The following is a 27,914-nucleotide window of genomic DNA, read 5'->3' as shown; positions in this document are numbered from 1 at the left end:
AGAGATGACTAGACTTATGAGGTGGTGCAGAGGAGTGCCCTCTGCCATCTCTAAAGGCTCATAACAGTGGTCTTAATTCATTCAGGCTTCCACAATAATGCTCATAGAATTTGGTGGTTTTTCAAAGCTGTTTGCTCCTTTTACCACAAATTTGGTGTTAAAGCCCTCCATAGAAATCATAAAAGAGAAAGCCTATTCTCTTCTACATAAAATATGTGTGATTCAGCTGTAAAATGTCTGTTTTGTTCACTGTATTGAAGTTAAAATACAATGGATTAGAAAGTTGCTCTTATTCTCAAAATGCCACTGGCAAAATGGAAGTTTCAGGATCTTTGTTGCAGTTTTAAATGCACTTTCTAGAGTATGCCTAAGTATAAGCCTGCATGAGAGGAACAGTATTTTCAAACTGTGAACATGAAGCATCTGTAATACAAAGATGTATCATGCGCATCTGAGTGGCTTTCTCTTTTCTTTCCTATCCAATATACCTAGGTTTTGCTGTAGATCTTTTTTTTTTTCCACCCAGGTGCTTCTATAACTATTTCCAAAAAAAGATGAATTATTTAATAAGGTTTTTTGAAACTTTGAGGGGCTTGCAGTTATTGCCATTTGTTCAACTTGGTTTCATTTGAAGGGCTGCTCAGGATACCTGCACATGTATTAGTTTGAGAGAGTCTCAAATCTCAAATCTCATCAGTATGTACAGTAAACAACTACAGGAAAGAAGCGAGAAAGTTGCCAAATTGGCTTGCTTTTGAGTGCATTTGGAAAGAAGGTAGTGGTTTGTCTCCTACCCGGTGGCAGGGAGGATGCATTGGTTGGTGAAATCAACTTTCTAAACCACACTAGAGAAGTCATCCAGATCTCTGAAGTCATATATCATTAGAGCTTGGCCCCTGCCTGCAAGGCCAATAGAAGTTGTGGAAAACAATCCCTAGAGACAGCAGTTTAGGGAACTGCAGCCTTCTTGATTATATTTTTGTGTAATCACACTGTTTGCCCTTGTATGTCTTTCTCCTCCTAATAACTTTTGAACATATTGAACAATATCAACCAGCTTTGACTGAGAAAATGCATCTACACATTTGGGCTTGCTGTCATGCATATAGTATCTCGGTAGTCAGCAGGTGTGTACAGCTTAGTCATTTGACACAGATGGGTCCAAAGGCCTGGCACCGTATATTTAGCTCAGAGTCTTACTGAGAGGGTAGCAAGGGGACAAATGCCAGAGCTGAGGGTACTGCCTGAAGAGGCAAACTTATATTGGAACTTAGGTGAGTAGGAAACTGTGTGCCTAACCTCATATATGCTACGTAGGACTGTGTTTCAGGAAAAATAAGGCATCAGCCCTTTGAAAAAATTAGCTGGGCAGACAAAATCCCCTCTCCCCAAATCTATACAATCTATCATAACTAGTACACAGACCAGTCCCTGCCTCACTCCTGGAAATCTGGGCAAAATTCTGTAACTACCTGGGTTTTCAGGGCTGCAGAGTGATCAGGTTTGTTTTTCCCATTTGCAGTTCGAACATGTCCCAAACTTCGGGTTCCTGAAAACGGACACATTAATTGTTCAACGTCTGATGTCTCCTATAAGACAGTGTGTTTTGTGACCTGCAGTGAGGGCTATGAACTAGAAGGAAACACCAAGCTGACCTGCCAGGGAAACTCACAGTGGGATTCAAAGGAGCCAAAGTGTGTGGGTAGGTATCTAACCCCACTATGTCTGTTCGTGTCTGAGTGTGGCCTTGACTGGCATGCTGTCACGCATGAGAAACTATCCCTATTTTAATATCTGGTGGAGTAAAGTAAGAATGAGGATGCGTCTGTGGCTGTTGTAACAGGTCTTACAAGTTGGGGAGGAGCAAAGGAATTTGTAAATGGAGAAGGTGTCCAGATTACGGCTGAAATCCAGCACAAATAACTGATAACCAAAAGGTCGGTCTCATCTGCTGGGCTTGCTACATGTTGTAGCAAACAGGGCCTGTATTACAGATTAAATATGAGCATATGAAATATGAACAACCAGAGGGTTGAGGCTCTTAAAGGTAAAGCCAAAGACTAATGTGCATTAGCCAGACACTGTGAGTGCCGAATGGAGTTATGGCTTTGTCACTTTCCCTGAACTCCCAGCAAGAGGTAAGAGTTGAGAGGCGTTAGGGACTAAACGCCCCTGGCGCAGATTTCAGAGTTCATTCATACTGTGCAGCAGTAAGTAAGCATGTATTGCTCTTTCTGACTCTCTCTGTTATGTGGAGAAATAAAGGACTGCAGACTGCAGGACTATCTGGCAGGTACTAAATTCACTTAAAAAGGTGAGGGGAAGAAATACATTTAAAAACTCTCTGAGGACAGGCTGCAAGAAAGAAATCACGAGCTTAAAGCCCAGCATTTCAGAAACTGAACTGGTTCTGACAAAAAGTCAGGGTGAAACACATGTCAGCAGTCTCCAGTAATGTCCCCCGTTTCCAGTGAATGTGATGTCAGTAGGTGACTTTGATTGGACCCTTGACTATTTGTACTGTTTAACCCCAAGATTAAAAATGAGGACTTTGCATGAGACAAGACTAAATTTCTAACTGCAGATATATGCTCTAAAAACGATGAAAATAATCCACAAGTATTAATTTATGAGGACAGTTCATTAAAAGATCCTAATCTTTCTTCTGTTGAAGTCAGTGAAAAAATCTTCAATTAACTTCAAAAGGAAAGGGACCCTGAAATCCCACTGGAAGATCATAACTGGAAGACTTACTGTAATAATCAGCTGAATTCATCTGTTCTAGCTTAACATTTTGATTACTAAAGTCCAGCTTCATTCTATATCAAAAGATTTCTTCATACCCTGCAGTATTGCTTCCATTCCTAGATTACCCATGGCAATGTCTTATTTTTGCTGAGTCTGAAAATCCAGTACAAAAGTTAGCTTTGGTTGTCCCAGGGGGAAAAGTATATACTGGAAAAATCTGTGCTAGTTTTTGTCATGACTGCTGTCCAGAACAAGCTTGCCTAAATTCCTGGTTGTTATAGATGTGTGGAGTTTCATTCACAGAAGGATGCAAACCAGAAGAGTCTCTCATAGCATGCCCCCCCCCCAAAAAAAGTATCCTTTGTACTAATTTTCAGAATGTTTATTATTATTATCATGGAGATACTCCGTATTTATTTCGAGACTTAACAGTTTCTCCCATTTATTTCTAGACTGAACAGTTTCTAACTATTATTTATCATCTGCTAGATGAAAGAGAGCAGAAATCCTTCCATATTTAGGTATTTGTAACTGATGATTTATTCATTTCCTACCCTTCTGTTAGAAAAATGAAGTGGGTTTGGGTTCAGTCTCCCACTTTGAGACAGATATTTTAAATGTCAGGGTACTCTCTGAGCTTTTTTTCTGAACTCTTTCCAGTTGGAGTAGACATCAGTGTAAGGTTTACCATTTTAAAAGTTATCTCACTGACACTGTACTACAACCATCTATAACCGTAGCTGACACTGTATCATAACATAGTCTGGATAGTTTACATTTACTTCTGTGAGATCTGTTGTCATATGCATCTTTTTACAGAGAGAATGGAAGTTAATTCAAGTTTGTCTATTGCATGTATTTTTAATTTAGATATTTTTCCATGGAAGGTGGTATTTACAATGAGTTACTTTTGAGTAGGTTACATTATGTTATGGGCTTAAAAACAATGTATCTTGTAAAAAAGAGAGACTTTGTCATTTGTCCAAGTTGGAAAAAAAAATCCACAATTATATTCTTTTGTTTCTTTCCCCATTGTATTTCACTAGTGAAAGTTTAATAGCCAGAACTTTTAAATTACAGAATTTTGCAAAGTATTGTTCTCCTTGCTTTGTTCAAGGGTTAGTGAAGAAAGGTAAGAATGCAGATGGCATCAAGGATATTGATGCCATCTAGGGTTGAAAGAATTAATGTTCCACACTTCTAATTGTGGTTGGCCCTGAACTTATGTGGTCATTAAGGAGTTGAGTGAAAGAGGCGTGATTTTCTTGGCAGTCTTTTCTTTAATTATTACATTCAAATTCATCTTGATGAATTATAATATACTGCTGTAGTTCATCACAGGCAGTTGCAGACAAAAGCAGATTCCTGTCTCTCCTTGGAAGTATTTTTTCCTCTGTCTCTATTAATTCCCTATCCGTAGGACTAATATGGATATCACTCTGCTCCACATGAAATCCAGACTTCCTGGGTCATTTTTATCAACTTCTGTAGTGAGAACAGATTAAAGAACCAAACAGCACTGTACAACTTATTTCCGGTAAAGATCTGCCTGACTGAGAAGAGATTCTCTAAGACTAGAACTGCCGAATGTTATCCTGAATGTTTGTTGGATGATTCAGGATTGTGCCATACTAGGATTTTGCAGGCCTAGTTGGAAGCATCCCAGCCAGGAGGACTCTTACCATTTCCCCATAACTGCAGTTTTCTTTTTTTTTTTATGCTTACACCTTTCACATCCATTCCCCTAATTGTTTTCTATCTGACTAATACACATCTTAGTGCCTTTAGCTTTTCTTTTAGAATATTCTTCCAACCATTCTCTGATCTTTCTGCCATTTATCAGTTTCATTCCTGTGGTGAACAACCCAAAGTTAGGGTTTTTTCAGATAGATTAGTTTTAGATTTCATAGCCAATATTGTCTTTGCCTGAAGTGAACAAATGTGTTAACACTTATGGTCTTTGCAGCCTATTGAAATGAACTGCAGTTATTAATTGTTTAGCCTGTAAACACATTTTCAGTATTGAGAGTTTAAAGGGCAGGAAATACTTAAAATGCTTAGACTCTTTAAATTTTGTTTCATGTAGAAGAGCCAGCTTTCAATGACTTGCTGCATATTTTGGGAGAGGAGAGGAAAGAGATATGAAGTGTTCTGAATGTGAATCACTTCTGCGTCATTAAACCATCGCTACAGGATACACAGAGGTCTGCCCTCGGTAGCTGGATCGGGTTGCTCTTTGTGAGACCCTTGTGTTAAGACCAGTACGTTTTCTCCACTGGCTAGCTAAAGAGTGACAGTTCTTCTCATTTGTTATAAAGGGTGGAGCATTTTTCTTCCACATTTGCTTATTACCTGTTGTAAGATACATTACTGGAAGTCTGTTAACTGCACTCAGTGCCCCTTTTTGCCCTGCTTGTTAATGTTTCCATGTTTGCAGCAAAAATAACATTCCTTGTTTTGCATGGTAAAAACAGCAGCTCAAAAATGGAACAAAGTTTTTGTGAAAATTGAGCCCATTTACCTACATCATATTTTTTGGAAGTTTACACTTTGATGTAAATATTCTTCAGAATTTGTAATGAATCCTAATAATGGAATATTTTAAAACTTTGATTTTAATCCTGTAAGCAACTATTAGCCCTTCCTAGGTCTGCAGGGAAGGTCCTACTTCTCTGGTGCCATTTGTAGTTCCCTTGAGTCTGTGCATCTGGGTTTGAATATAGTCACGGCCAAGCCTAATTTCATTCAGTTTGAAGTGGAGTAGGCAAAGTCAGATGCCATTTCCCTAATCTCATATGAGCTTCTGGCAGGGTATCCTTGTCCTTTGATCATTATTATTTCATGAGATAATGTAAAAGCTGTATAAGGCAACAAATACAAGACTATTACTATACAAGACTATAGTCTCCTGCTACGAAGATCTGGTTTCCGTAGAAGGCAAGAGGATGGAGCTACAAAGCAATAGTGAAAGGTGAAGTTATGGAAAAAGAAAAAGAAAGAGAGATGGAGTAGAATATAGTGGAGCCACACCAAAAACCCAGTGTTTCTGTCCCAGTGAAAAGCACAAGCAACAAAATAAAAGAACTGGTATGCTGGGTGCTGTTTACTTCAATCAGCACTGAAGTGCAAAGCATTAGCAGAGTTTCTAGCGTTCTGAAGTGCTTGCAGAGCATGCAGACTCTTTTGAAAAGTGTGTATATTTTGTGTTCCCTCTGCATTGCCATGTGACTTTATTTGCAGGCTGGTTAAAACATGCACTTTTATGTATGTCAGTTGATAACACTATACTGGTCTCTTGTAGAAGTGCGTTGCCCCATCTTCCAGAAACCTGCAGGTGTGAGAGTACTCCCTCCCCGCTGTGGGCTGGAGCCAGCTGTTTCTGGGACTGTGTGCCAGCTGAGCTGTTCCCAGGGATTCATCTTGTCTGGAGCTAAAGAAGAACTAAGGTGCATTTCATTTGGGAGATGGAGTGCAAACGTCCAGGAGGCTCTGTGTAAAGGTAGAGACCAGCACAAAATCTTTTCTATGTACACGTATGTGCAGGATTGAAGGGAAGGACATAACAAAGGACAGAATGAGCACAGATTTGAACTGGGGAAAGCTCTATATAAGCAGTCTATTAAAAGTGTTGTTTGTGCCATTATAGCTTGCCTGTCAGGTTACTTGTAGTTTGTAATGAATATGTGGAGCTCAAAGGGTTGCTTGAGAGCAGCCTTACAGTGTTCATCATGAGCTGTCTCTCCTAGCATCCATCTCATACCTCTCTTGTTGGGAAGCTGCCTGCTTAAAGGCCTAATGTGAAGATAAATTGGAAATTTCAGAGTAAAAGTGAGAAGCCCTTAGCTTAAAAATGGTCAAAGTAGAAACCATACTCCTAGAAATAAAACAATAATAATACTATTACTAGTTTATCACAGGTTTATGTGACCCCTGTGGTCTAAGCAGATCTGTAAATGCTGTGTAAACCCTGGCTGGTATACACACTATAGAGGGATGTTTCTTTTCAGTTGACTCTGAATTGACTATGGCTGTTTACCTGCCCTGAGAAACAGTGCACAAGGGTTCAGGCCAAAATTGACTGTCACAACTGCACAGAGTACGCAGACGGACAGAAAATGGCTACATACATTCGAATATGGTTCTAACATGTTTGCCCACCTCTTCTAGAAATGTTAGATTATTTGTTCTCTTACACACATACAGGCTGGGTCGGAAGGAGTTTGACTTTGGATTGTAGGAGAACACAAGTAAAGTGCGGTCTGTCCGAGAGCCACTGCTCACCTCCTCATGAACCGTTGTGCTGGTAGAAATGATGCTTCCACAGAGAATAAGGGCCCCCCACAGACTGCATAAAAGAGCAGAACCAAAAAAAAGCTAGGACAGTCATCATGCCAAATCAGTACAGAAATTGAGGTGGGAACTGTTTCTCTGTAATGGCCAGGAAGATTTTATCCCTCCCTTTAAACATATAATTCCCCACAGTGTGATGTACCACATCGTTGTTCCGAATCTCTTGTGTAAACCTGTGCCAAACCGCAGTTTTTAATATATGATGGGATCCCAGCACAAGGCTACTGGCTGAAGTGTTTGGACTGAGATAAAGCAGCATGGTTTGGGATCAAGCTTTTAGACATTACCACTGCATAAAACCCTAAAATAAGAGGCACCAAAAATCTCTGAAGGTTATGCTTCCCTAGTAAAGATGAGAGCAGTTGTGTTTCGATTGCTTTCATTCTTGTTAGTGTCTCTCTTTATTTTGCTGCCAAAATATTTGGCTAGTTCAAAATAGCCATTTTCTTTATGACTTATCTATTAGTCTTTCTTCTGAATTCACTTTTAAATGGAATTTGCCCTAGCCTGAAGGCTGTGGTCAAGGGAGTGTGAATCATAACTGGTAGTTATTTAAAAGAGTGCATTTCTAATAAAGTTTTCATCAGAATGAGTTCAGAGGAAGGCAAAACCACTTGTATTTATTGTTTAGTGCTCTTAATTATGGGGCTTTAATTGACTGAGTTATGTCTTTGCTGGAACTATTTAGCAATAAAAATATAAGCAGTATCAGTCCTGAGTTGTTTTAAAGCCTCCTGGGTATATATGAGTTCAGAGCTGAATGCTGTTGTCCTTGTCTCGTGAGTCTAGAGACCGTTTATCAAACAGCGCTGCAGCAATAAAATAACCTGACCACGAATGTTTTGAGAGGCCCTCTGCCAGGGAAATAATGAAGTACCTCAAGTTTGTCAGAGAAACTTGAGGCCTAAATGTGGCTGGTGGTGTTCCCCATGTTGTACCAGCAGTCCTTTGAACCATCCGGCATTGTCACATAGGTGGCTAGAAGATCCCATTTGCCATGCGTAGCACCTTGCAGCAAGTCAGTTCTACACCGTGCTCCAAAGAATGCGAGAGTCACTACTGTCTTGCTCATAGTACGTATGTCATGTCACAAAGACTTTTTTTTTTTAAGTCACTGATGATCAGAAATAAGTGCTTATATCTGTATGTGTCATGCATGTATTTTGGGAAGTGAAAGGATAGAGAAACCATTCCTTTTTAATGAGTAGGTGTGTCTAACGAATAGATGAATAATAAAAGAAACCAAGTCATCATTCTGTCTTATTGACTCTTTGCCTTACGGTTGCATGTAGAGACAAGAGTCTTGTGCTAAAGCATGTACAAAAAATACAGCAAAAAGCAGTCCCTTCCCCAGGAGAATTTATTATTTATGTATGAGCAAGTAGGCAAGAATTAAAAGAGGCAGAGGCAGGAAGTCTGTAAAAAAAAAAAAAAGCCCAGGCAGTACAGAAAAGAGTGGTTTTAACAAGCTGCAGTCTAACTATTATAGAGGTTTTATTGCTATAGTTTGACATATAAAACTTGTTTGTTTTATTCTGGGTCAGATATTGAAGCTCCTCAGATCCGCTGTCCAGAAAATATTGAGACTAAGACTCTGGAACATCAGAATTCTGCTAATATCAGCTGGCAGGTCCCAACAGCTGAAGATAACTCTGGAGATGAGGCAAGTTAAAATCTGTACATTTGACTGGATGCAGCCTTTTGATAGCATTCTTTTGCTAGCTATTTAGAATTAATTTTCTGAACCCCTAGAATTTCTTTTTCTGATAAGCAGAAGTAAAAGAAAGATCTGCTGAAAACTTTGTATCTTGAGAACTCAGCATTTTTTTTCTCAGTTAAGGTTATGCAGTCACAGGACACTGCGTGGTGTTTAAGTGGATAAAATCTCATATGGTTAATTTATGTGGTCAAAAGAAAGAATGTGCCCTTGTTTATAAAATGGAGACAGCCACTTTAAAAATGAGCTCTTAGAATGTGAAGAAGTTTAATAAACTCCTCTCATACGGAAGTAAACCAGTTCATTAATCTAAAAGGCTAACAAGAACATGATGTGATAAGTAAAAACTTGATTCAGCTTTCTGAGTGAGAGAAAAATCCCATTTTCTTATGCCATGCAAGATGTGGGCCTTTGACTACAATGGGTGTCAGAGGTCTGGGAATGGAGTTGTAAGCAGAATTTGCTCCAGAGCTGTTTCATGAAGACTAACATTCCCTGCAGGCTCAGACACGATCAAGTTACAGCAACCGAATGCATTATCATGAGTCAGCAGAAGAACAGTGACTGTGTGCATGCTCTTCATCTGCTGCAAACACAGGAGTTTTTTGCACTTGGAAGCTGTGAGCTTTCACAGTAAAGAGGTTTAAGTTAATGCATTTTTTGATACAGTACAGCCACGGTCAGCCACTATAGCTCTGTTGACACAGGATCATTCATTAAGCTGTAGAAACGAAGTACCTTAGCTCTCAGTTGCAGCTGGTTTGTCAAAGCCATAGTTCTCAGATAAACTACTTTGCTCACGTGGAGCCAGTTGTCTTAGAGAGAAGTGACTTTACACAGTTCCAGCCCCTGTGAAGGAGCCATGGAGAGCATTTAAGTGTCATTTACTCCAAATAAAGGACTCCTTTGTACTGCCAGGATCATTTGAAGCATTTGCAGTCTAGTGAGTCACAAATACATGCAGATTAAAAATGGGTATGTTAAGTCCTTGTGGCCCACAACTGGCTGCCCCACACATCTGCTAGGACTACTCCCTTTGCAGCTGGAGATCTGAACTGCAGACAAAGCACGTCCTGAGCTAGCATAGTTTCAATTCCGGGTGTTGAGGCAGACAGGAGTCAGGCTCAGGTTGTCCTAACGCACAAGGCTGTGAAGTGTAGCAGGACAAGGTCCAACTCCTGAGCCAGTAAATGCCTCTTGCTGTGAAGAAGGCAGTATCGGGAAGGGAAGCAAGGCAGTCTTCTGCAGAATCTGCCTTTGCTACGTAAAGGGGCTGTTTGCATTCAAGTATGAACAGCATTAACATTAAACGATACTGTTAGTGTCCATTTCTTGAGATACATGAGTGTTGTGATTACTAACCAGGTTTGTTTTTTAAGTAACAAGTGTCTTCCTATAAAAGGTCTCAGTTCATGTTACCCCAGCTTTCATACCACCATATCTTCTCCCGATCGGCGAAGTTGCTATTACTTACACAGCGGTTGATAAGTCAGGCAATGAGGCAAGCTGTACATTCAGTGTCAAGGTTATTGGTAAGTTAAATATCTGCTGCTAAAAATCAGTGGGGAAGAGTCTGTCATGGAGGAAACCTTCTCATTTTGTGCAGAAAAAGACTATGAATCACTGTGGCCTTTATGTGTGCATGTATAAGCCCAGGAATAATATCATCTCTCCCTAAATGCTTTGCTGATCTCGGGCCACGGTTTGCACAGTGGGCAGCATCACTGCTGCCAGATGCTCTGTTTGGGTTGTGTTTTGTTGTGTTCTTCATTCTGAATCTCAAAATTTCTCCTCCTATCGGTAAATTAATGCCTTGTTATGTTGTAAGTTAATTTTTTATTGTGTTCATCATACACATCTTTTTTTTTTCCTTCTTGAAAGACTCCATACCAACAAAGAACTTTAAAAGTTCTTTCATGTTCCTGATGCAAATCATTGTTCAAATATTTATATCAGACACTCTTGTCATTCAGCAGTCCTGTGAGCAAAGATTGGCTCTGTAGAACACAAACAGAATGCAGAAAACAGTTCAGCTGAAGAATTTGCCTTATTGCCATTCCTTTCCCTCAGCATCTACCAGTTGAAGCAGTTTACTCACAAGTGTGCACCTAACTTTATTATATCTAACTTTTTTATATCTCCTGGTGTGAACTTAAACTACTGTTTAAATGACTTCTTCTGATCATAGATTTTACCTGAGCGTGACTGCAGTTCAGTGAGCTAATTTCATGCCATCCCTTCAAATCCTATAGATGCAGAACCTCCTGTAATTGACAGATGCAGATCCCCACCTCCTGTTCAGGCATTGGAGAATGAGTACCCAGCCACATGGGAGGAACCTCAGTTTTCAGACAATTCAGGTGAGATAATGCACCCCTAAGCATGCACACAACAGTGTGGGACTAGGGAGCTCCAACCTGCTTACCCATGATGCCTTGGCATTCAGGTTTTTTTTGTTGTTGTTTTTTTTTTTTTTACTTATTTATTTTTAGGAACACACTGTTTGGAAGACATGCTGCCATTTCCTTCTCCAGTTGCCAAGCTTGAGCACAGGCAATCCTATTTTGCTGATTTTGTGTTCAGTGTCAGTAGGAAGAGCTGCTGTAAGCTAGGCCAGAAAAACCTTCTTATTGATATTTTAGGTTGTCTTTTAACTCTTCTAGGTGCTGTACTCACTATTACCAGAAGTCATGCACCTGGAGATCTCTTCCCCAAAGGAGAGACAACAGTTCAGTACATAGCTATGGACCCTTCTGGCAATAACAGGACATGTGAGATCCACATTGTCATCAAAGGTTTGTTATCCTAATTTTTTTCTGTCTGCTGGCACAGATCCATCACACATAAGCTGTAGTGTAACATGTGGTGCTACAGATCAGTATCCTCAAACCAGCAAGAGTGTATAGCTTTGTTATAACTGAATATGACAAAGGATGCAACCCTACTCCACTTTTTCATTCAGCCTACACTTTTTTATTTAGTTATTCCCATCCCATTTTATATGGGAATAACTTGAAGGAAATAAGGATATTTTTTAAAATCAATAAATTATCTGAGACTGAAGCAGCACAGCAGTAAATTGGGTCCTATAAATTCAAATAAGTGTAAAAGCACTGAAGTTACTATTCATTATGCAGTAAAATGTTTGGTAATGGATCCAGTTGTTTGTCAGTGACAAATACAGTGCGAAATGGATTAACAGATGTTGTTGAAGTCTCATATCAAATCTGTAGAATCTGTAGTTAGAAAGGAAAATTTCCATGGAAAGATTTTTGTAATTACCTGCAAATATCCTACCAGGTATTATAACACTTTTTAGATTTTAGAAGCTATCTGTACCTATAGATATACTCATGTGTTTGTATTGCTGGCATAGACACTACTTTCCTCCTGTTATCAAGCCCGCTTTCTTCTTTAAAGGCCAAACAGCTATTTGGCAGATGAAGAACAAAGGATGCAAATTCCACTTGAATTCTGCCCTCTAGTGCTTATGTTGGACATTTATATAGAAAAATCTGCTAGTGAATAGAAAATTTAAAAACATGCAGACTGGGGTTTTGGTTACAGGTTTACAAAAAGGTAACTTGCAGAAGGCTGTCCTAATTTCTGATCTGCTTTTGTAAAACTTAACAAGAAAAAGCCAGTTCTTAGAACTGGCATTATTTCAAATTCTAGACCACCTCAGATTTTTTGTGGTCTCAGTGCTTGGGGCATAAAATTTTCAAGTGTTCAAATTCTTCACAATGGTCCCATAAAAATACATTCTAACTGAGGCTTTACAGTACTAAGATAATTCTGACTTCTTAGGTATCCAGATCAAATCCATGTGTTGTTGCAACAGTGCAGAATGAATAATGCTTAGTTTCAGAATTCAGTATGTAATATATTTTAATATAATTCACTCATGAAAGTTTGCATAGAAGATATAGTTTAGTGTTTTGTATTATTTTACTGCATACGTAAATGCACCTTTGAAAAAGTACAGAAAGATTAAATAAGTCTTGCATTTCCAATTTTTTTTTTTTTTGAGTTTCACATATATATCACAAATTGAGTCTTTGTTTCTGGATTTCAAATTCCAGTGGCAGAGTTCAAAAAGAATTGGCACTAGCCTAATTCTGCTTTTATGAAAATCACAAGAAGTAGACAGACTTCCAGCAGAAGTAGAATCAGATTGATACTTGGTGCTTTTGGAAATCTTATCTGCAGTTTTCCTGTGTACATACTAGCTTCACCACAATCATCCATATATAAAATCTCTGTATTTTGCACAGGTTCCCCCTGTGAAATCTCCTTTGAGCCTGTGAATGGCGATTTTACATGCACATCAGATGAAGCAGGTGTTAATTGCACATTACGCTGCGCGGATGGTTATAGCCTTTCAGAAGGATCAAGTGAAAACTACTATTGTACTTACGAGGATGGTGTCTGGAAGCCACCTTACTCTCCACAGTGGCCCGACTGCTCTTGTAAGTCTTCTTATTATTAGACTTTGTTTTGCAAAATGAATCCGAGGCTCAAACAGTGTGTCTAAGGAGGAAGTAAATGAAAGTATTTTAGAAATTAGGATGGCGGCTTAATGATAATAAATCTTCTCTATCTTCTGCCTCTAAATGGTTAGAAATATTGCAAAAGAACGCTAGAAGTCCCTAAAGGTATTATTTCAGAAGCTTTCTAAAATATAAAAACAGTAGTAAATTTGAGTTCTGGAATTCGCCAGACAGCAAAGATGCCAAAGTTAACAAAGTTTGCCTGTCATTAGCATTTGAAATAGTTTGTCTGTTGACAACACTAACAATGCCATTTCAACAGGAATTTCAATGGCTTTTGCAAATTGTCAATGCAAATGCTATAATTACCTACCTGCTTACCACCAAATCAGAAGCTCTAATGTATTTTCTTACTTGTGATAAACATATGCAAAACTTCAGCTGCGGGCTTTCTCAGCTTTGGTGGCATATTAAATCCAAATATGAATGTAAGAGCTGCAGTCGAAGCCAGTCTTGGCACCGTGTTGTGTCCACTTTTATCAGAGTAGCTTCCTTGGTTTCAGTGAACAAGAGCAATATTTCAGCTATAAACCAACAAAAGTTATGTTTCAGACCTACTTGTCAACTCAAAATCCATAATTTGGATACTTAAACTTTGACTTGCTTGAATTCTGGGCGAGAGTTTTTCCACATTTAGCCAAACAGTATTAGTAATAGCATTTTAATATCTTTTGTTTCTTTCTCTCTCTGTAGAAAGTGCGGAGGTTGATATTATGCCTGTTGACAGATTTCTCCCACTAAGAAAATACTGAGATAGGTCAATGATTGACATCTTTAGTCCCCAGTAGCTTTCACATTGAAATATTCAGCAGTGTCATGAAAGTTTCATGCCTGTTGAGGGGCATTCTACGTGCTGTTATATTCAACTCCATTGACTGAGATTTAAGTGATCTGTTTTAGACTAACAGACACATTTTCATGTACAGCCCTGGGAATCTGAACTGCTGATTTAAAGACAAGGCTTCTTAGTTTAGTGTAATCTAGTTTCAGCCAGTCCTCAGAAACTATTACTCTGACCAATACAAATTTTTCTCCATTTTTCAGTAAATCGTTTTGCAAACCATGGGTTCAAATCCTTTGAGATGCTGTATAAAGCAACACGATGTGATGACAACAGTCTTCTAAATAGCTTTGCTGATGCATTCCAGAGTGCACTTGGTAAAATGGTAGGTTAGTAAATAGTCCTTCCTTTTACTACTTCCCTCCAACCCAAGATGCACCTTATTGTTACTTTTCAAAGCTAACTAATTGCTTACAAGGAAAATAGCACAGAAACTTGAAACTGAAGGTTGTTTCATTTCAGAAGATGAAATGTCTCCTTTAAAGATGAAAAGAATACACTGGCATTTTAATGTAACTCATTTCAATCTTCAGTGCAGAGTTACTTAGGACAGAATCCAATTAGCCTACTTAGGATGTGCTGCAAGTAGCTTGGGGACCTGATTTACAGATTTTCAGTAGGCTTCCAGAGATACCTGTTCATGTTTGAAAAACCCAGTCAGTTGTCCCTTAAACTCAATGTTACTTTTGATAGTTGGATATGGTGCCAAAATATATTTTATATAGAATATATATGGCATACCTAAATAATTAAATATGCACATATAAAAAATACATGCATTCCACATTTGGTACCTAAGCCCAGGCACTTAAATCCAGTGGCTCTGATTTAAATAATTTGCTCTGTGCTCTCAGATTTCTCAAGTTTCTAAGTTCTCCCTGTTATCAAAAACAGCTGTATGGCCCTGAACATGAACAGGTAGCCTGTTCCCTTTCTGCAGCATCTTTTCCTTTCTACCTCAGTACGACAGTCTCCCCTCCTAATCCACAAATATATCCTCAGCCACAGAGCAGAAGCAGCAGGACTTTGAGGGGTGGGCTAAGGAGTTGACAGTCCAGGCCTAGTCCAGTAGCATTGCTCCAGAAGAGAACACTGGGCAAGTACCGATTCTGGAGGACCAAAGAAAGATCCATGTGCTAAAAGCTCCACCATTAACTCAAAAGCATTATTAACACATACAGCTGAGGGACAAACTGCTACAGCTTTGGGATCCACACAGATGACAATAGCACTGTTCAAATGGTTCAGAGCCTACATAACCCTTCCAGGCAATCTGTGGCCTAAACATCTGTCACTCTCTTGTCTTGCTTCAGGTTTATTGTCTTCCAATAGGAAAATCCTGGTTTTATTTCCATTCCTTTCTCCCGAGAGCATATTTATCAACTACCACTAGATTCCAGTGCTTAGGGCATTGGAACCAGAAAGCGAGATATAAGGCAAAGCGCTTGATGACCAGCCCAAGCAGTTACATCAAAATGCAGCAGTCTGGGAAAAGAGTCATGAAAACTGTTTTGAATATGCCCAGTCCTGCTCTTATGAATTTGGAATTCTAACAGAGACCTGAAGAGAGGCAGGGAATTAGCAGGAGCCACTTCTCCAATGAGAAAATGATATGGAAAAAGCAAAGAAATTCAGAAACACATCTTAGAGCCCACCCTGCTTGAAGCCTTTCTAGAAAGAGAAACATGGATTTGATCAAAAAAATCATTCATGCTTTCATTTATTCTTATAGAGCCTCTGCTGCCTTTGTGGAGAGAAGAAATCACCAGTACCAAGAAGGTTTTTGTAGAGCTTTCTGTTTAGCGTTTTCGAAGCTCATTCTGCCAGAGAGCAGCAAGGGTCAGCTATTCCCTAAGGGCCAGGGAAGCTGGGAGCCAAGGGGGAACATCGCAGTCAGCAGGGCATGAGCCTCACCAGCAAGCACCCAGTCCCACAGCACCCAAGCAAGGCAAAACCAGAGATCATGGCAAGATTCAGCCAAGAACTGAGATCACCAGTCAAGTTCATAGGTTTGAGGCAGGTCCAAATTCAAGCTGAGAAGTCAATCTGCAGGTCAAGATCTCTATCAGTGGGGTCTGTAGCTAGGTAATATCGTGGCTGTAGCTGAACTAAAGATCCTCCAACATTACTCAGACAGCAATCTAAGTCTCTGACCTGAGCTTAAATGGGCCCGTGGGCAGAGTTTGTGGGGGAGGCCTCAGCTGAGGCTGTTAAGGGCCATTAAGGCCTATTAGTGCCCTCAGGCCATGCTATGTTCCAGGCAGGTCACCCTGGAAATTACCAATGAGAAGGGGCAGGCATGCATGGCCCAAATTACTGTAACTTTCTACTAGCTGGACTCTGTCACTAAGATGGAGAGTCACACTTCTCTCCAATGCGTTGTTCACATGGTTGGAAATACTTCTTTGCTTTTGTAGCCTCTTTTAGGAGGGGCTCTTTCAAGGTTTTACAAGTATTTCTGAGTTACAGCCTTCATGCAGTGGAGTTGTATGCCACTGCTGTTATCCCAAACTGGGAAACAAGCAAGAGGAAGTTAAGTAAATGGCATGTAATATCCAGAAATGCACCGGTAGAGCCACCACTACCATCTAGTTTCCTCAGCAGCTAATTGTGTACCCTGTTCAAAAGACTGTCCTTCTCCTCAGATGACTTCTGCTGTCTTCTGAGGTCTCTTGAAAGAATGCATGAATACTTCCCCATGGGTGGAGAGGAGGTAGATATGAAGAAATAAGATTTGAAAGCTAGAAACATACTAACAGTGTTGCTATAACCCTGACAGAATTACAGGTTACGTGCCTTGAAAACAACAAAGATGTTTTCAGACCTGTAAGCTCTCCTGTTGTCTTCAGCCTGGAGAAACAAGCCTGAACTTTCTTTTATATTATGGGATTTTGCAGGCAAGAATGGTGCAGAGGTTAACTGAATGGACCTCTTGTCTTGCATAAATGTTAAGAGCATGCAAAAGAGCTTGTCTGCCTACAAGTTTCCCTCTTCTTTCCTAGCTGTATCAATAGAATATACCTCTTCCAGCAGACTTTATGAGGATTATAACAGAGATGAAAGGAGAAATCTAGTGTCAGAGAAAGGGCAGGACTGTTGCTTTACATCATAATTAGAAGTTTTTTTCAGTCAGGGATGGCTATGTGGTTTTGTTTTTTAATGTTATTCTTCTTTCTGTTTGAAGGTCCCATCATTCTGTAATGATGTTGATGATATTGACTGCAGATTGGAAGACCAGACACATAAACATTGCTTAGAATATAATTACGATTACGAAAATGGATTTGCCATTGGTAATTACTGATTGCATAGATTGTTAGCCATCCAGGCTTAATGTGGCTTAATTCCCTTTGTTCTGAAGTACTGCGCTGTGTTGTGTGGAATATTTAAAGAAAACAATTATAGAGCTCTTAATATGCTAAGGAATTAAATAATAAGCTTGATAACAGTATTTTGAAACTGTTTGTTATCTGGTTTTGATACTGCTTCCTATATACCACACATGTAGAGAAAAAGTTTACTGAAATGCCTCATGATGGAGATTTAAAAAAGCAGAAACCCCCAACACCTGTTTGATTAGCCTTCAAGAAAGGAACTTTTAAAAAACATACAGTTTCAAACCAAAATATTCAAAAAAGAATGATGATCCTGGAGAGCATCAGGACAAAAAGGAACCCTCACCATGTAAAGCTAAAAGAGCTTAAGTTTGCCCATTAGCTGTGAAATGACTTTCTGTATGCAAGGACAGTTCTTTTGCAAGATTCAGACTGTGGTTATATCTGAATGAAAGCTATGCTAGTCCTCATGATTGTTCCTGTTTTGCTTTATGCCAAGTACACTGTCATTTTCATTCCATTTTCAAGCATATTAGTGTCCATGTTGTACAGTTGTTGTGGTTGGCACCTCTGAGTCCTTTGGGGGTGCTTAGAGCAGAAGGGCTAAGAACACAGAAAATGAACTTGCATCACCTATCTTGGTGGGAGGCATTTGGCAGGGCAACCTCAGAACGCTTACTTTGCCTTAAGGCTGCGGCTCTTTTGGGGGTTCATAATGCGATTACTGTGCTACAACTTCCTTCTTATTCTCACCTTTCAGACATGTGTCACTGAGCTTGATGAGAGCACATTTGTTTGTAACCAAACACAGGAGGCTGCAATTTCCAATTGTCATCAGGGGAAGGGTGATTATTAATGACAGCTGAAACTAATTTCAAAAGTCATCTAAAACAGTGAAGACAATGTTGAGAAAATGAGATACAGGGCTCTGTTTTCTTTCGGTTCATGTCAACTTCTTTTCAGAATAACCTTGTTGCTTTTTCTGGAATTTCCTGTGATTTACCTCAAGGAGGGTAAAGATCAGAACTCCTCTCAGGTCATAAGGGACAGTAGTTTAGAAGATGAGTTATGGAATAATTGCACAGTATTAACCCCAGAGCTGTGGGGTTAACTTACCTCAGTTTTGCCGTAAACTAAGGATAATATAGATGACTGTTAACTAGTAATAGGCGGAATTTTTTTATACTGTCACATTTTCAAAAGAAAAAAAGCTAGATTAATGAAAAAATGTGTGCATCTAATTTCAGTCATTATGAGAAGGCAGATTATGTACAGAAACAAATGTTTAGGCAAGACAAGCTAGTTGAGTGCACACTGTAGATGATGACATCAGGACATTATACTGGAGGTGAATTTAACCCACTATGTGTAACAGTAAATGCCTGTCTGAGGGGATTGAACACGTAAGGTGACGTTGCCATCCTCTTCTGAGAGGTCAGGCAGGTACAACCATTCAAAGAGTTATGAGAAAGAGGTGTAATGGATATGCGTGGCATAAGCCATGCTAGCAATATTTAAGCAGGAAAAAGAAGAGAGAGCTGTATGGGATTGTTGTAGAAGATGTTACTGGCAGTAGAGGGCCCATGTGAAGACCGAGCAGGAAGAGATTTGTTACTTTTATCAGAAATTTATTTTATAACTTTTACGGCAGTAATTTTTTAAGGTTTTGGCTAAAGACACAAGTTTCAGGAGCTCTAGGGTATAAGTGAGACTTCACTGATCATCAGAGAGACTTGTTTCCTTTTTCTTTCTGTATGGAGCTGGTTAAATTTCTAGCCATAATCCTGCTACAAGAGATGATTTTCCAGCATGGTTCATTACTTTTTCTAAACCAGAATAAGTGATATCAGCATAAAGAGTGGTGGAACTCTACTTATAGGCAGGGTGTTGTAAAGAAAGGGAGAGTTACATTTTGATAATCACCTTGTTATTATACCATTAAAGCCTTTTTGCATAGGCAAAGCCAATGCATGTTGTCTGGAGCTTCAAATAGATCCCATTCTGTAGGGGAGATATTTTAAAAATAAGTGTAAATATAATAGGCCTCATTTTTATACATGATTATATTTCTCTCTTTTTTTTTTTTTTCTTTCACAATGCCCGGCAGGACCTGCTGGCTGGGGGGCAGCAAACCAGCTGGATTATTCCTATGGTGATTTCATTGATACAGTGCAGGAAGAAGACCTATCCAAGCATCTCTCTGCCTCTGTAAAGGCAGCGCCCACTCGGGTGAAAAGACATAAAAAGCTCAACATTCCAATGACTGACCACAAAATTAAATTAATATTTAACATCACAGGTGAGGAAATCAGAATATCTGCCTTCTCCTGTTCCTCCTTTCTAAAAAAATGTGTTTCTAATACATTCAGTAAAACTTTGTCTTCAGTTCACAAAGCCTGCTAGAGATGCAGATGACAGTTTTCTGGAGACATTCATAGCCCAATTTTCTCAGACTTTGTGCTTGGGGAAAGATCACAGCATGTTGTTCATGGATAGCACAATGCACATGGCCTGCTTTCCACTTTGCACTGGCAAGCTTGAGTGTTGCACTCCCAGAGTACACCAAAGTGCTGACTGTAAAATCTGTGTGCTTGTTGTGTGTTCTCTTTAAATCCCAGCTAGCGTGCCATTGCCTGATGAAAGGAATGATACACTGGAACTGGAAAACCAGCAAAGGCTCCTTAAAACTCTAGAGACTATCACGAACAGGCTGAATAGGACTCTCAATAAGGAACCCATGTATTCTTTTCAGTTTGCATCCGAACTCATTGTAGCTGACAGCAACTCACTGGAGACCGAGAAGGCTTTTCTTTTCTGCAGGCCTGGCTCCGTGCTGAGAGGAAGAATGTGTGGTAAGCCAGATGACTTACTCCTTTACATGTATTTAAAATCATTTTAAAAAGCAAGGTTTTAGACAATGTTTGAAGAGGGTAAGGGATTGGCACAACCCAGTGCTTGTGGTCTCCCAGAACAATAAACTCTCCAATGCTTTGCACAGTTTGACTTCCAGAGGATGTTTGTGTTTGTAACCAAGGACTACGGAAAAAGAACGCTTTTATACCCAGGGTTCCACGCCATGGGGGAAATCAGACATATCCATACACTTGATAATACTCAGGAAAACAGTGCTTTATATGTCTTTTAACTCTGTTAGTCTTGTAGATGATGTGTAACTAAGATAGGGTGTTGGATTTTATTTCTTGCACTCAGTGAAATCTTTAGAAGGTGCCAGATAGACACCCAGTGCAAGCCCTTTTGCTGAGGAGCAGAGTCACATTTCACACAAACAGGGTTTGATTAAGTGGGAGCTCTAGAGGCAAGGCAAGTATGTGTGACTGTGTGTTCTGAGGGGCGCTTATGTCTCCAATGTTACAGTCAACTGCCCACTGGGTACCTTTTACTCTCTGGAGCATCGCGCCTGTGAAAGCTGCTGGACTGGGTCCTACCAAGATGAGGAAGGTCAGCTGGAATGCAAAAGTTGTCCATCTGGTACCTATACAGAGTACCTGCACTCCAGAAGCATCTCTGAATGCAAAGGTGAGGATGTCACCTTCTTCGGGCAGCTGTTTTAAAATGTCTCATGGCTGTCTTTTTGCTCCTCATTGCAGGAGTATTGGAATGAGACTAGCCTATGAAGCGAGGAGCAGTCCTGACTGCCCCTTGATGCACATGCAAAGAGAAAACACAGGTTTCCCCACTGCCGTGGCATGCAGAATGCCAACACAAATGGTTTTAAGTCTAAGAAGAACTGGTCTTTGAGGCTTTGTTTCGGTTTTGCCTTTGTGAGATTGTGAGCCTGCTTCCCTGACTGATGCGGTTGCTTACTCTTCTAACAATGCCATTCTTCTCCTTACGAGCTATTCTCCATCCTGCAGTGATGGAAGACGAAATGTCTGTATTCCACTCTACAAGGCTTTGGCACAGAGCTCTTCAGCACGTCTTTATCTTTGCAACTTGTTTCTGAAAGAGAAGCTGCTAGTTTTGTCTTCTGTTGATTGTCTTGCCATTGCCTTTGTTGGTTAAAAATGAGTAGCTGAGTTAAAATAAATCATCTGTGCAGTTATTTGGAAAAGAATTAACTGGTTAATAATTTGCAAATGCACTGTCAGTAACTTAGCACATCCCACACTTAAAGAATTCCATTTTTTAGCTCTTTGTATTCATGAAGCCCTTCAGAGTAAACTAAAAAATAGTAGAAATAAACAGTCTCTGTGATGATTATTGTGGTTTCAGCATTATTTTTAGAGGTTAGGAATCACGTTTCCTGTTGGATACTGCTTAATCTTTATGAATTGCTCTGCCTTATAGCTCAGTGCAAGCAGGGAACGTATTCAGTAAATGGTCTTGAGACCTGCGAGTCATGTCCACTTGGCATGTATCAGCCAGCATTTGGATCCAGGAACTGCATTTCTTGCCCAGAAAAGATGTCAACAGTAAAAAGAGGTGCTGTGGATGTCTCAGCCTGTGGAGGTTTGTAACAAAAGGGGCTATGAAACTTCTAAAAATGAAGCAGCGTTTAAACAGCAGCTAATGTAGTCCAATCCATCTACCTGAGATTTAATTCAGCCTATGGTTAAGTGTAGACCAGCAGAATTTCCCAGCACAATGACAGGCTATTTCCTAATACCCTGAATTTTTGAAACACCCTCCTTCTGATTTCCAAGATGAGTTCTTAACTAAAGATGAATAGAATGAGCCCTCTGATGAGTATCTGTGTGAAAATAAAGCCTTTTCCCATTCAGAAGAGGGCAGGAATGACAGTATGTTTCACCACCATTATCCTGGGAACCACAGTTCCACAGTTTCCACATCTGCTCTGCAAAAATTCTGAATTTTTTTTAGTTTGTACCATTTCCTTTTTCAAGAAACTGTCCTCAACTGTCCTGGGGAAAGTTTTGCCAGAAAGATCCCCAAAGCAAACAGTCTGCAGGGAAAATGGTACAAAAAACTTGTCTTTGGTCCGTAGACCTTTTTTTTTTTGGGGGGGGGGGGGGAGGCAGGAAGCAAGGTGATGTGAGATGAAGGGGAAGGGAATTTGCAGTTGAAAGCTCTCTCCACAGCAGAGAAGGGAATAGACAAAAATACTTCCCAGATATTTCTGTGATTCACTGAGGTCCACGTGTCACCTAACAGCACAGGTTAAATAAGGATTTTTCAGAGTTGTGAATTCCTTGTGGGTTTCACCCAAATGCTGTAGGTCTGAGGAGGAACTGTGGTGGGAGGAGAGAAAATGACCAGAAAGGGGACAAATGATCACTGAAGAAAATGTCCTTTTGTTCTTGCAGTACCATGTCCTGCAGGAGAGTTTTCTCGTACAGGTTTGATACCTTGCTACCCTTGTCCCAGAGACTACTATCAGCCAGACCCAGGAAAGTCCTACTGCTTGTCTTGTCCCTTTTATGGGACAACAACCATCATTGGTGCCAGATCCATCACAGATTGTTCAAGTAAGCCAAAATATCTCCCCAGAAGAATGTGAATAAAGGGAGCATCTAAAGGTGTGGCCAGCAACTGCCCGAAGGGAAAACATCCTATGCTCTCTCAGAACATATGTAGACCTCCCATTTCAACCAGTGCAGTTCGCACCTGTTTCTGCCTACTAATGTTGTCTCTGGGTTATTGTGGAAGGGGTGACTCTGTGATATGTACTAAGGCTCACTTACAGAATAGGGATTCTTGACCCCACTGAACTTGATAAGAGTTCTCCTTCAGGCCCATAAAAAACACAGTAAATCTTTATATATACATAAATATATATATACACACACATAAATATATGTGTGTGCGTGTGTATGTATAGGTACCTATATAAAAATATGTGTGTATTTTTATATGTACATACACATGCATGTATTTTAGAAATATATATGTTTATAATATATGACATACATAGAATACTATGTGGTTACTGTAAATTGTTATATTTATTCCCACAAATCCACTTCTATCATCATTTAGATGCATTACTAAAATGAAATTATGATGCCCTCATGGAACAGGGATCTGGTTGTAGAGTGTTATTAACAGCACTTCCATATCTTTCCTTTTCAGGTTTTGGCTCTACTTTCTCAGCAGCTGAGGAAAGTGTTATGATGGTACCAGCCTCTCCAGAAAATATCAGCAAGCAGTACAAAGTCAGCAGTCAGGCAAGGACCAGATACATTTTCTAATGTTGACTCTAATGAAAGAAACAGTGTCTTACACCAGCAGTAAATGAGTAATGCTTTCTTTAGTGTAATTGTTATGTTGACTATATCTCCTGAAGAGGTGAGAGTGATGGTAATGGGAGCTACTTTATTTGACAGATACCATTAAAGCTAGGACTTCTGGTCCTGCTGACCTACATGTCAGTCTTACTCAGCAGAACTCATAAAAATTGCGCTTTGCTAGCCAGTGACAACATGCATAGATTCACAGCTATTTCAGCTTTCAAATTCTCTTTGTGATTATAGAAACACTCCTGTTGAATAAAAGAAGCTGCATCAGTTATTGGCAATCTTAAATTTTGGAGCTTGAAGCCTTCAACCTGATTTATGAAATACCTGTCACACTTTTTAAAGAAACATGAACCTCTTGGAAGAGGTTCAGTCAGTCTCTAAAAAGTAGGTTGCTCATGCTCAGTCATTTGATGGCTTCTGTATGCTGGATTCCAGAAGATGCTACCAGATATCTAAGTCCCAACTGTAGAATCTTTATTTTTACTTATTACAATAAAGATACACTTGAGAAGAAAAAAGCAGAACTCCCTTCTGCTGTGAGTACCCTCCCTGAAATGGAGGCAAGTCCTCATGTGATAGAAGCTACTCCAGTGATGTTTGCCACAGCCCCTAGCTGTAACTGTGACAAGGCTGCTTTCTATGAATCTCAAGCTGAGACGTTATGTTACAGGAGCAGAGTTGACTGATGATAAGTGTGGTCTGAACTGCTGTTTTAAAATATGGGCAGATGACAAACAGATCCCCCACGACTGTAGTTGACCGTTTTCTTAAGGGCTCTGTTGAATTCAGATTTGCTATCTGAGAATAAATAACCCTATACAGTGAAGTCCCCCACAGATTCACCTCTCTTTGTTCCAAAAGACAACCAGCTGAAGGAAGTCATTATCAATCAATGTAAAAGGAAGCAGAGGAAAAGAAATGCTGGAGAAGTATTGTATGAAATATAGCATGGTATAACATGTCTGCTGTCAGTCATAGCTAGGAAGGTGATCACTTTTTGCTAAATAAAAAAGACCATTTAAAAAAATTATTCAAATTCCTGGCAGTTTTCCCTAGAAATAAGAGTGGTTGACACTCAGGTGAGACAAAGGGGAAGAGCTAGAAGTTAATCTCAGGGCTTTTTTCCAGTTTTTTAAAAATAACTATGGAGTTTGCAGTTTAAAATTGGAATATTTCTTTCCAAATGTATTTCCATGTTTACTTTAATTACATCATTCTTGCCTATGGCAGGTCTTTCATGAGTGTTTCCTGGAACCGTGCCACAACAATGGGACATGTAAACAGTTGGGAAGTGGATATACTTGCATATGTCCACTTGGATATACAGGTAAAAATGTCAGAAGTGGGTGGAGGAATAAACATGGCTTCATACTCTTAATGTGAGCAAGCATAAAGGAGCAAAACATTTCAGTGTAAAAGGCAAAAATATAGCCTAACAAATTGGATTGCCCACCACAGATTTACTACATTAAGTATTAAGAAAACAAATCGTTCCCGTTGTTGCTAAATTATATAGTGTTTGGCAGAAAGGGAGTTTGACTGGAGTTTATTTTAATGGAGTTAATGAAAAGTCTCACAGACTTCAGCTGGAGCAGCACTGGACAAAACTTTGGGGATTTGAAAATCTTATTGCTTAGCAATTATTTTTGATAAGCAAAAACTGGAAATTTGTACTATGAACAGGCAATCCCACCACATCTTCCTGTTCTCCTGTCAGCTTTGCAGTTGGTCCAAAGCAAACAGATAATTTATATTATTTAGCTAGTATCAAGAAATTAGTGGTCTCAGTTATTTGTAATAGAATATTAAGTACTACCATCTGGAACTGATCAGACCATTGCCTGATCTACATTATACCTTTCTAACAGCATTTTCTTCCAGATCTCTGTTAAAACACAGTTTAAAGAAAAGATAATGAACCAAAATGTCTAGTAATCCAGGCAATTAATCAGTCTGATGTTTTCCTACATTAAGTATTCATGACCTCTGTGTTTTTGAACAATTTCATTTTTGTCTCTCTGTTCTCTGTTCTTTGTTTTGCATTTTAGGCTTGAAGTGTGAAACTGAAATTGATGAGTGTAAATCATCTCCTTGTCACCACAATGGGATGTGTAAAGATGGCATTGGGGCCTTTGTTTGCCGTTGCCAACCAGGCTATTCAGGTGATTTAATTGCTTCATAGCTCTTCTTCAGAGAGGCATTGTTTCTGTGCTAAGTAGAAAAAACACAACACAAGGGCTGTGCTTGCTTCACCGACATTAATAGAATTACAACAGAAAAGCAGTCGGATCCACAGGCTAGAGGAAAGTCCTAATGTATGTGAATAGTTTTCAAAATAAAAGGAAGAGCATTCAAGAAGGACGGTCTGTGTGTGTGTGTGCGTGCGTGCTTGTGTTTTGTGACAGTTCTGATCTGGAAAAAAAAAGGAAAGATTAGAGAATGCAGAAAATTCAGAGGGAAAAATTGTTATGAAATTGAATGGGACTTGATTAGACAAAGCATTTATGGAGGTGCAGGCCTGTTAGTAAGTGAGTGTCTTTCATATCTTTGTTCTCAGTCTTTTTAACTCTCACCTGCAAGCATGTTCAGGGTATTGAAATCTTTGAAGCGACTGACATGCTTGAGTACTTTGCCAAAACAGCATCGTAACTTCTAAATATTGAAGTAAGCTTTTTGAGGAGATAATTCTGTGAGCAGGTTTAAAAAAAAGGCCTAGTATTTTCCACTGAAAATGGCCTCCCTCATTTTTCACATTTATGGCCCTACGTTTATGACAGCAACACTTGCTGAATATTTTTAAAACTTTATAAAGACAAATCCTGGCCTTGGCATCTTTTGCAGCTCAACAGCTAAATAACACAGATGATCTCTGCAGATATTTGCAGTAATGCAGTCAAACATGGAGTTTTATCATCTGATCTCAGTAGCCTTTTATTGTACAGGAACTACAGAGCTGCGCTGGCTTCCAAACCCAGTCACTGCAGCATACAGGTCTTGACTATGTCTTGATATATCATGCCATGTTACGCTTGCTGTTTGAAGGTCTCTTGTGTGAAGAAGACATAAATGAATGTAGCTCCAGCCCATGTTTGAATGGAGCCCATTGTGTCGATGACAAGAACAGTTACCACTGCACTTGTGCAGAAGGGTTCACAGGTACACCATTTCTTGTTTAAGCCAGCCATCACTCTTTCTGCCCAGAAAAATGCCTGCCTACCCTGGCCAAAGTATTTCAATGTTATTGCTATACGTTGCATATATTGTGCATTGATTTGGATGCATTAGTCTTCCCTGTGTCCATGTAGTTTCCCATAGTGCCTGTAGTGCAACAGTGTGACTTCAGAAGGATGTATTAGGTGATATGTTTCCTCTTCCTAGCTTTGCTGTGAACTTACTCTGTGGCACAGCTTTGGACAAAGTTGTCTATATTAAAACTACTCCCATCCATTCTTCTATGCTTGTAACATGGAGCCTCCTTCCCAGCAAAAATCCCGAAGTCCCATGTGTTTGGCTTTTACATTTCACTGTAGACTTAGGCTTCCAGCTTAATTTCTTTTGTCGCAGCTTCTCATTAGTTGCTCATTTCTTAGGTGCTTTCCTGATTCAGCCTAAATGACTCACATAATTGGCAATATCCGTTTAGACTCCCAACGTCACGCTGAGTGTTCATTTATGCAACTGCAAAAATGATTCCTGTAACTCTTCTATGGCCACTTTCCCTCAGTTAATAGAGTAAATCCAGAACCTGCATAACTACCCTGATATTTGCCATTTCCCATAAAATCATTTGTTGGCAAGAGTCCTCAGAAGCCAGGAATGGTTTTGTGACCTTCTTTCTCAGATTAAAGCAAGGCGGAGCCGTGACTTTGTTCTTTTCTTCTCAGGTGCTCATTGTGAAGTGGAGGTCAATGAATGCCTTTCAAACCCGTGTCTTAATAGGGCTGTTTGTGAGGACCGCATCGGCAGTTTCTCCTGCAAGTGCCTTCCGGGTTTTACTGGTATCTTGTGTGAAAGAAACATCGATGAGTGTCTCAGCAGACCCTGTAGGAACGGGGCTACATGCAGAGATGGTATCAACAGCTTCAGGTGAAAAACAGATGATTGCTATAATGCAGTGTGAGAAGCCAGATATGTTGTGGTGCTTGGGCCTTCTTA

General features: G+C 39.7%; 1 protein-coding gene across 1 annotated transcript in view; it reads left to right on the top strand.

Annotated features, from left to right (window-relative positions):
- Nucleotides 1–27,914, top strand: part of SVEP1 (sushi, von Willebrand factor type A, EGF and pentraxin domain containing 1) — a 133,141-nt gene that overhangs the window by 52,168 nt on the left and 53,059 nt on the right. Inside the window, exons 6-24 of the mRNA XM_067315744.1 lie at nt 1,523–1,702; nt 6,050–6,247; nt 8,643–8,761; nt 10,218–10,347; nt 11,068–11,175; nt 11,479–11,610; nt 13,090–13,284; nt 14,410–14,531; nt 17,391–17,499; nt 19,649–19,840; nt 20,160–20,393; nt 20,917–21,078; nt 21,850–22,011; nt 22,827–22,988; nt 23,593–23,687; nt 24,990–25,086; nt 25,808–25,921; nt 26,802–26,915; nt 27,644–27,845. Of these exons, the coding sequence (XP_067171845.1) occupies nt 1,523–1,702; nt 6,050–6,247; nt 8,643–8,761; nt 10,218–10,347; nt 11,068–11,175; nt 11,479–11,610; nt 13,090–13,284; nt 14,410–14,531; nt 17,391–17,499; nt 19,649–19,840; nt 20,160–20,393; nt 20,917–21,078; nt 21,850–22,011; nt 22,827–22,988; nt 23,593–23,687; nt 24,990–25,086; nt 25,808–25,921; nt 26,802–26,915; nt 27,644–27,845 (2,827 nt within the window). The remainder of the gene's footprint in view (nt 1–1,522; nt 1,703–6,049; nt 6,248–8,642; nt 8,762–10,217; nt 10,348–11,067; nt 11,176–11,478; nt 11,611–13,089; nt 13,285–14,409; nt 14,532–17,390; nt 17,500–19,648; nt 19,841–20,159; nt 20,394–20,916; nt 21,079–21,849; nt 22,012–22,826; nt 22,989–23,592; nt 23,688–24,989; nt 25,087–25,807; nt 25,922–26,801; nt 26,916–27,643; nt 27,846–27,914) is intronic.

The sequence above is a fragment of the Apteryx mantelli genome, chromosome Z, assembly GCF_036417845.1.
Source record: "Apteryx mantelli isolate bAptMan1 chromosome Z, bAptMan1.hap1, whole genome shotgun sequence".
NCBI classification, from domain to species: Eukaryota; Metazoa; Chordata; class Aves; order Apterygiformes; family Apterygidae; genus Apteryx; species Apteryx mantelli.
Note: the sequence above shows the minus strand (reverse complement) of the source record. Positions and strands in the feature narration are given on the sequence as shown.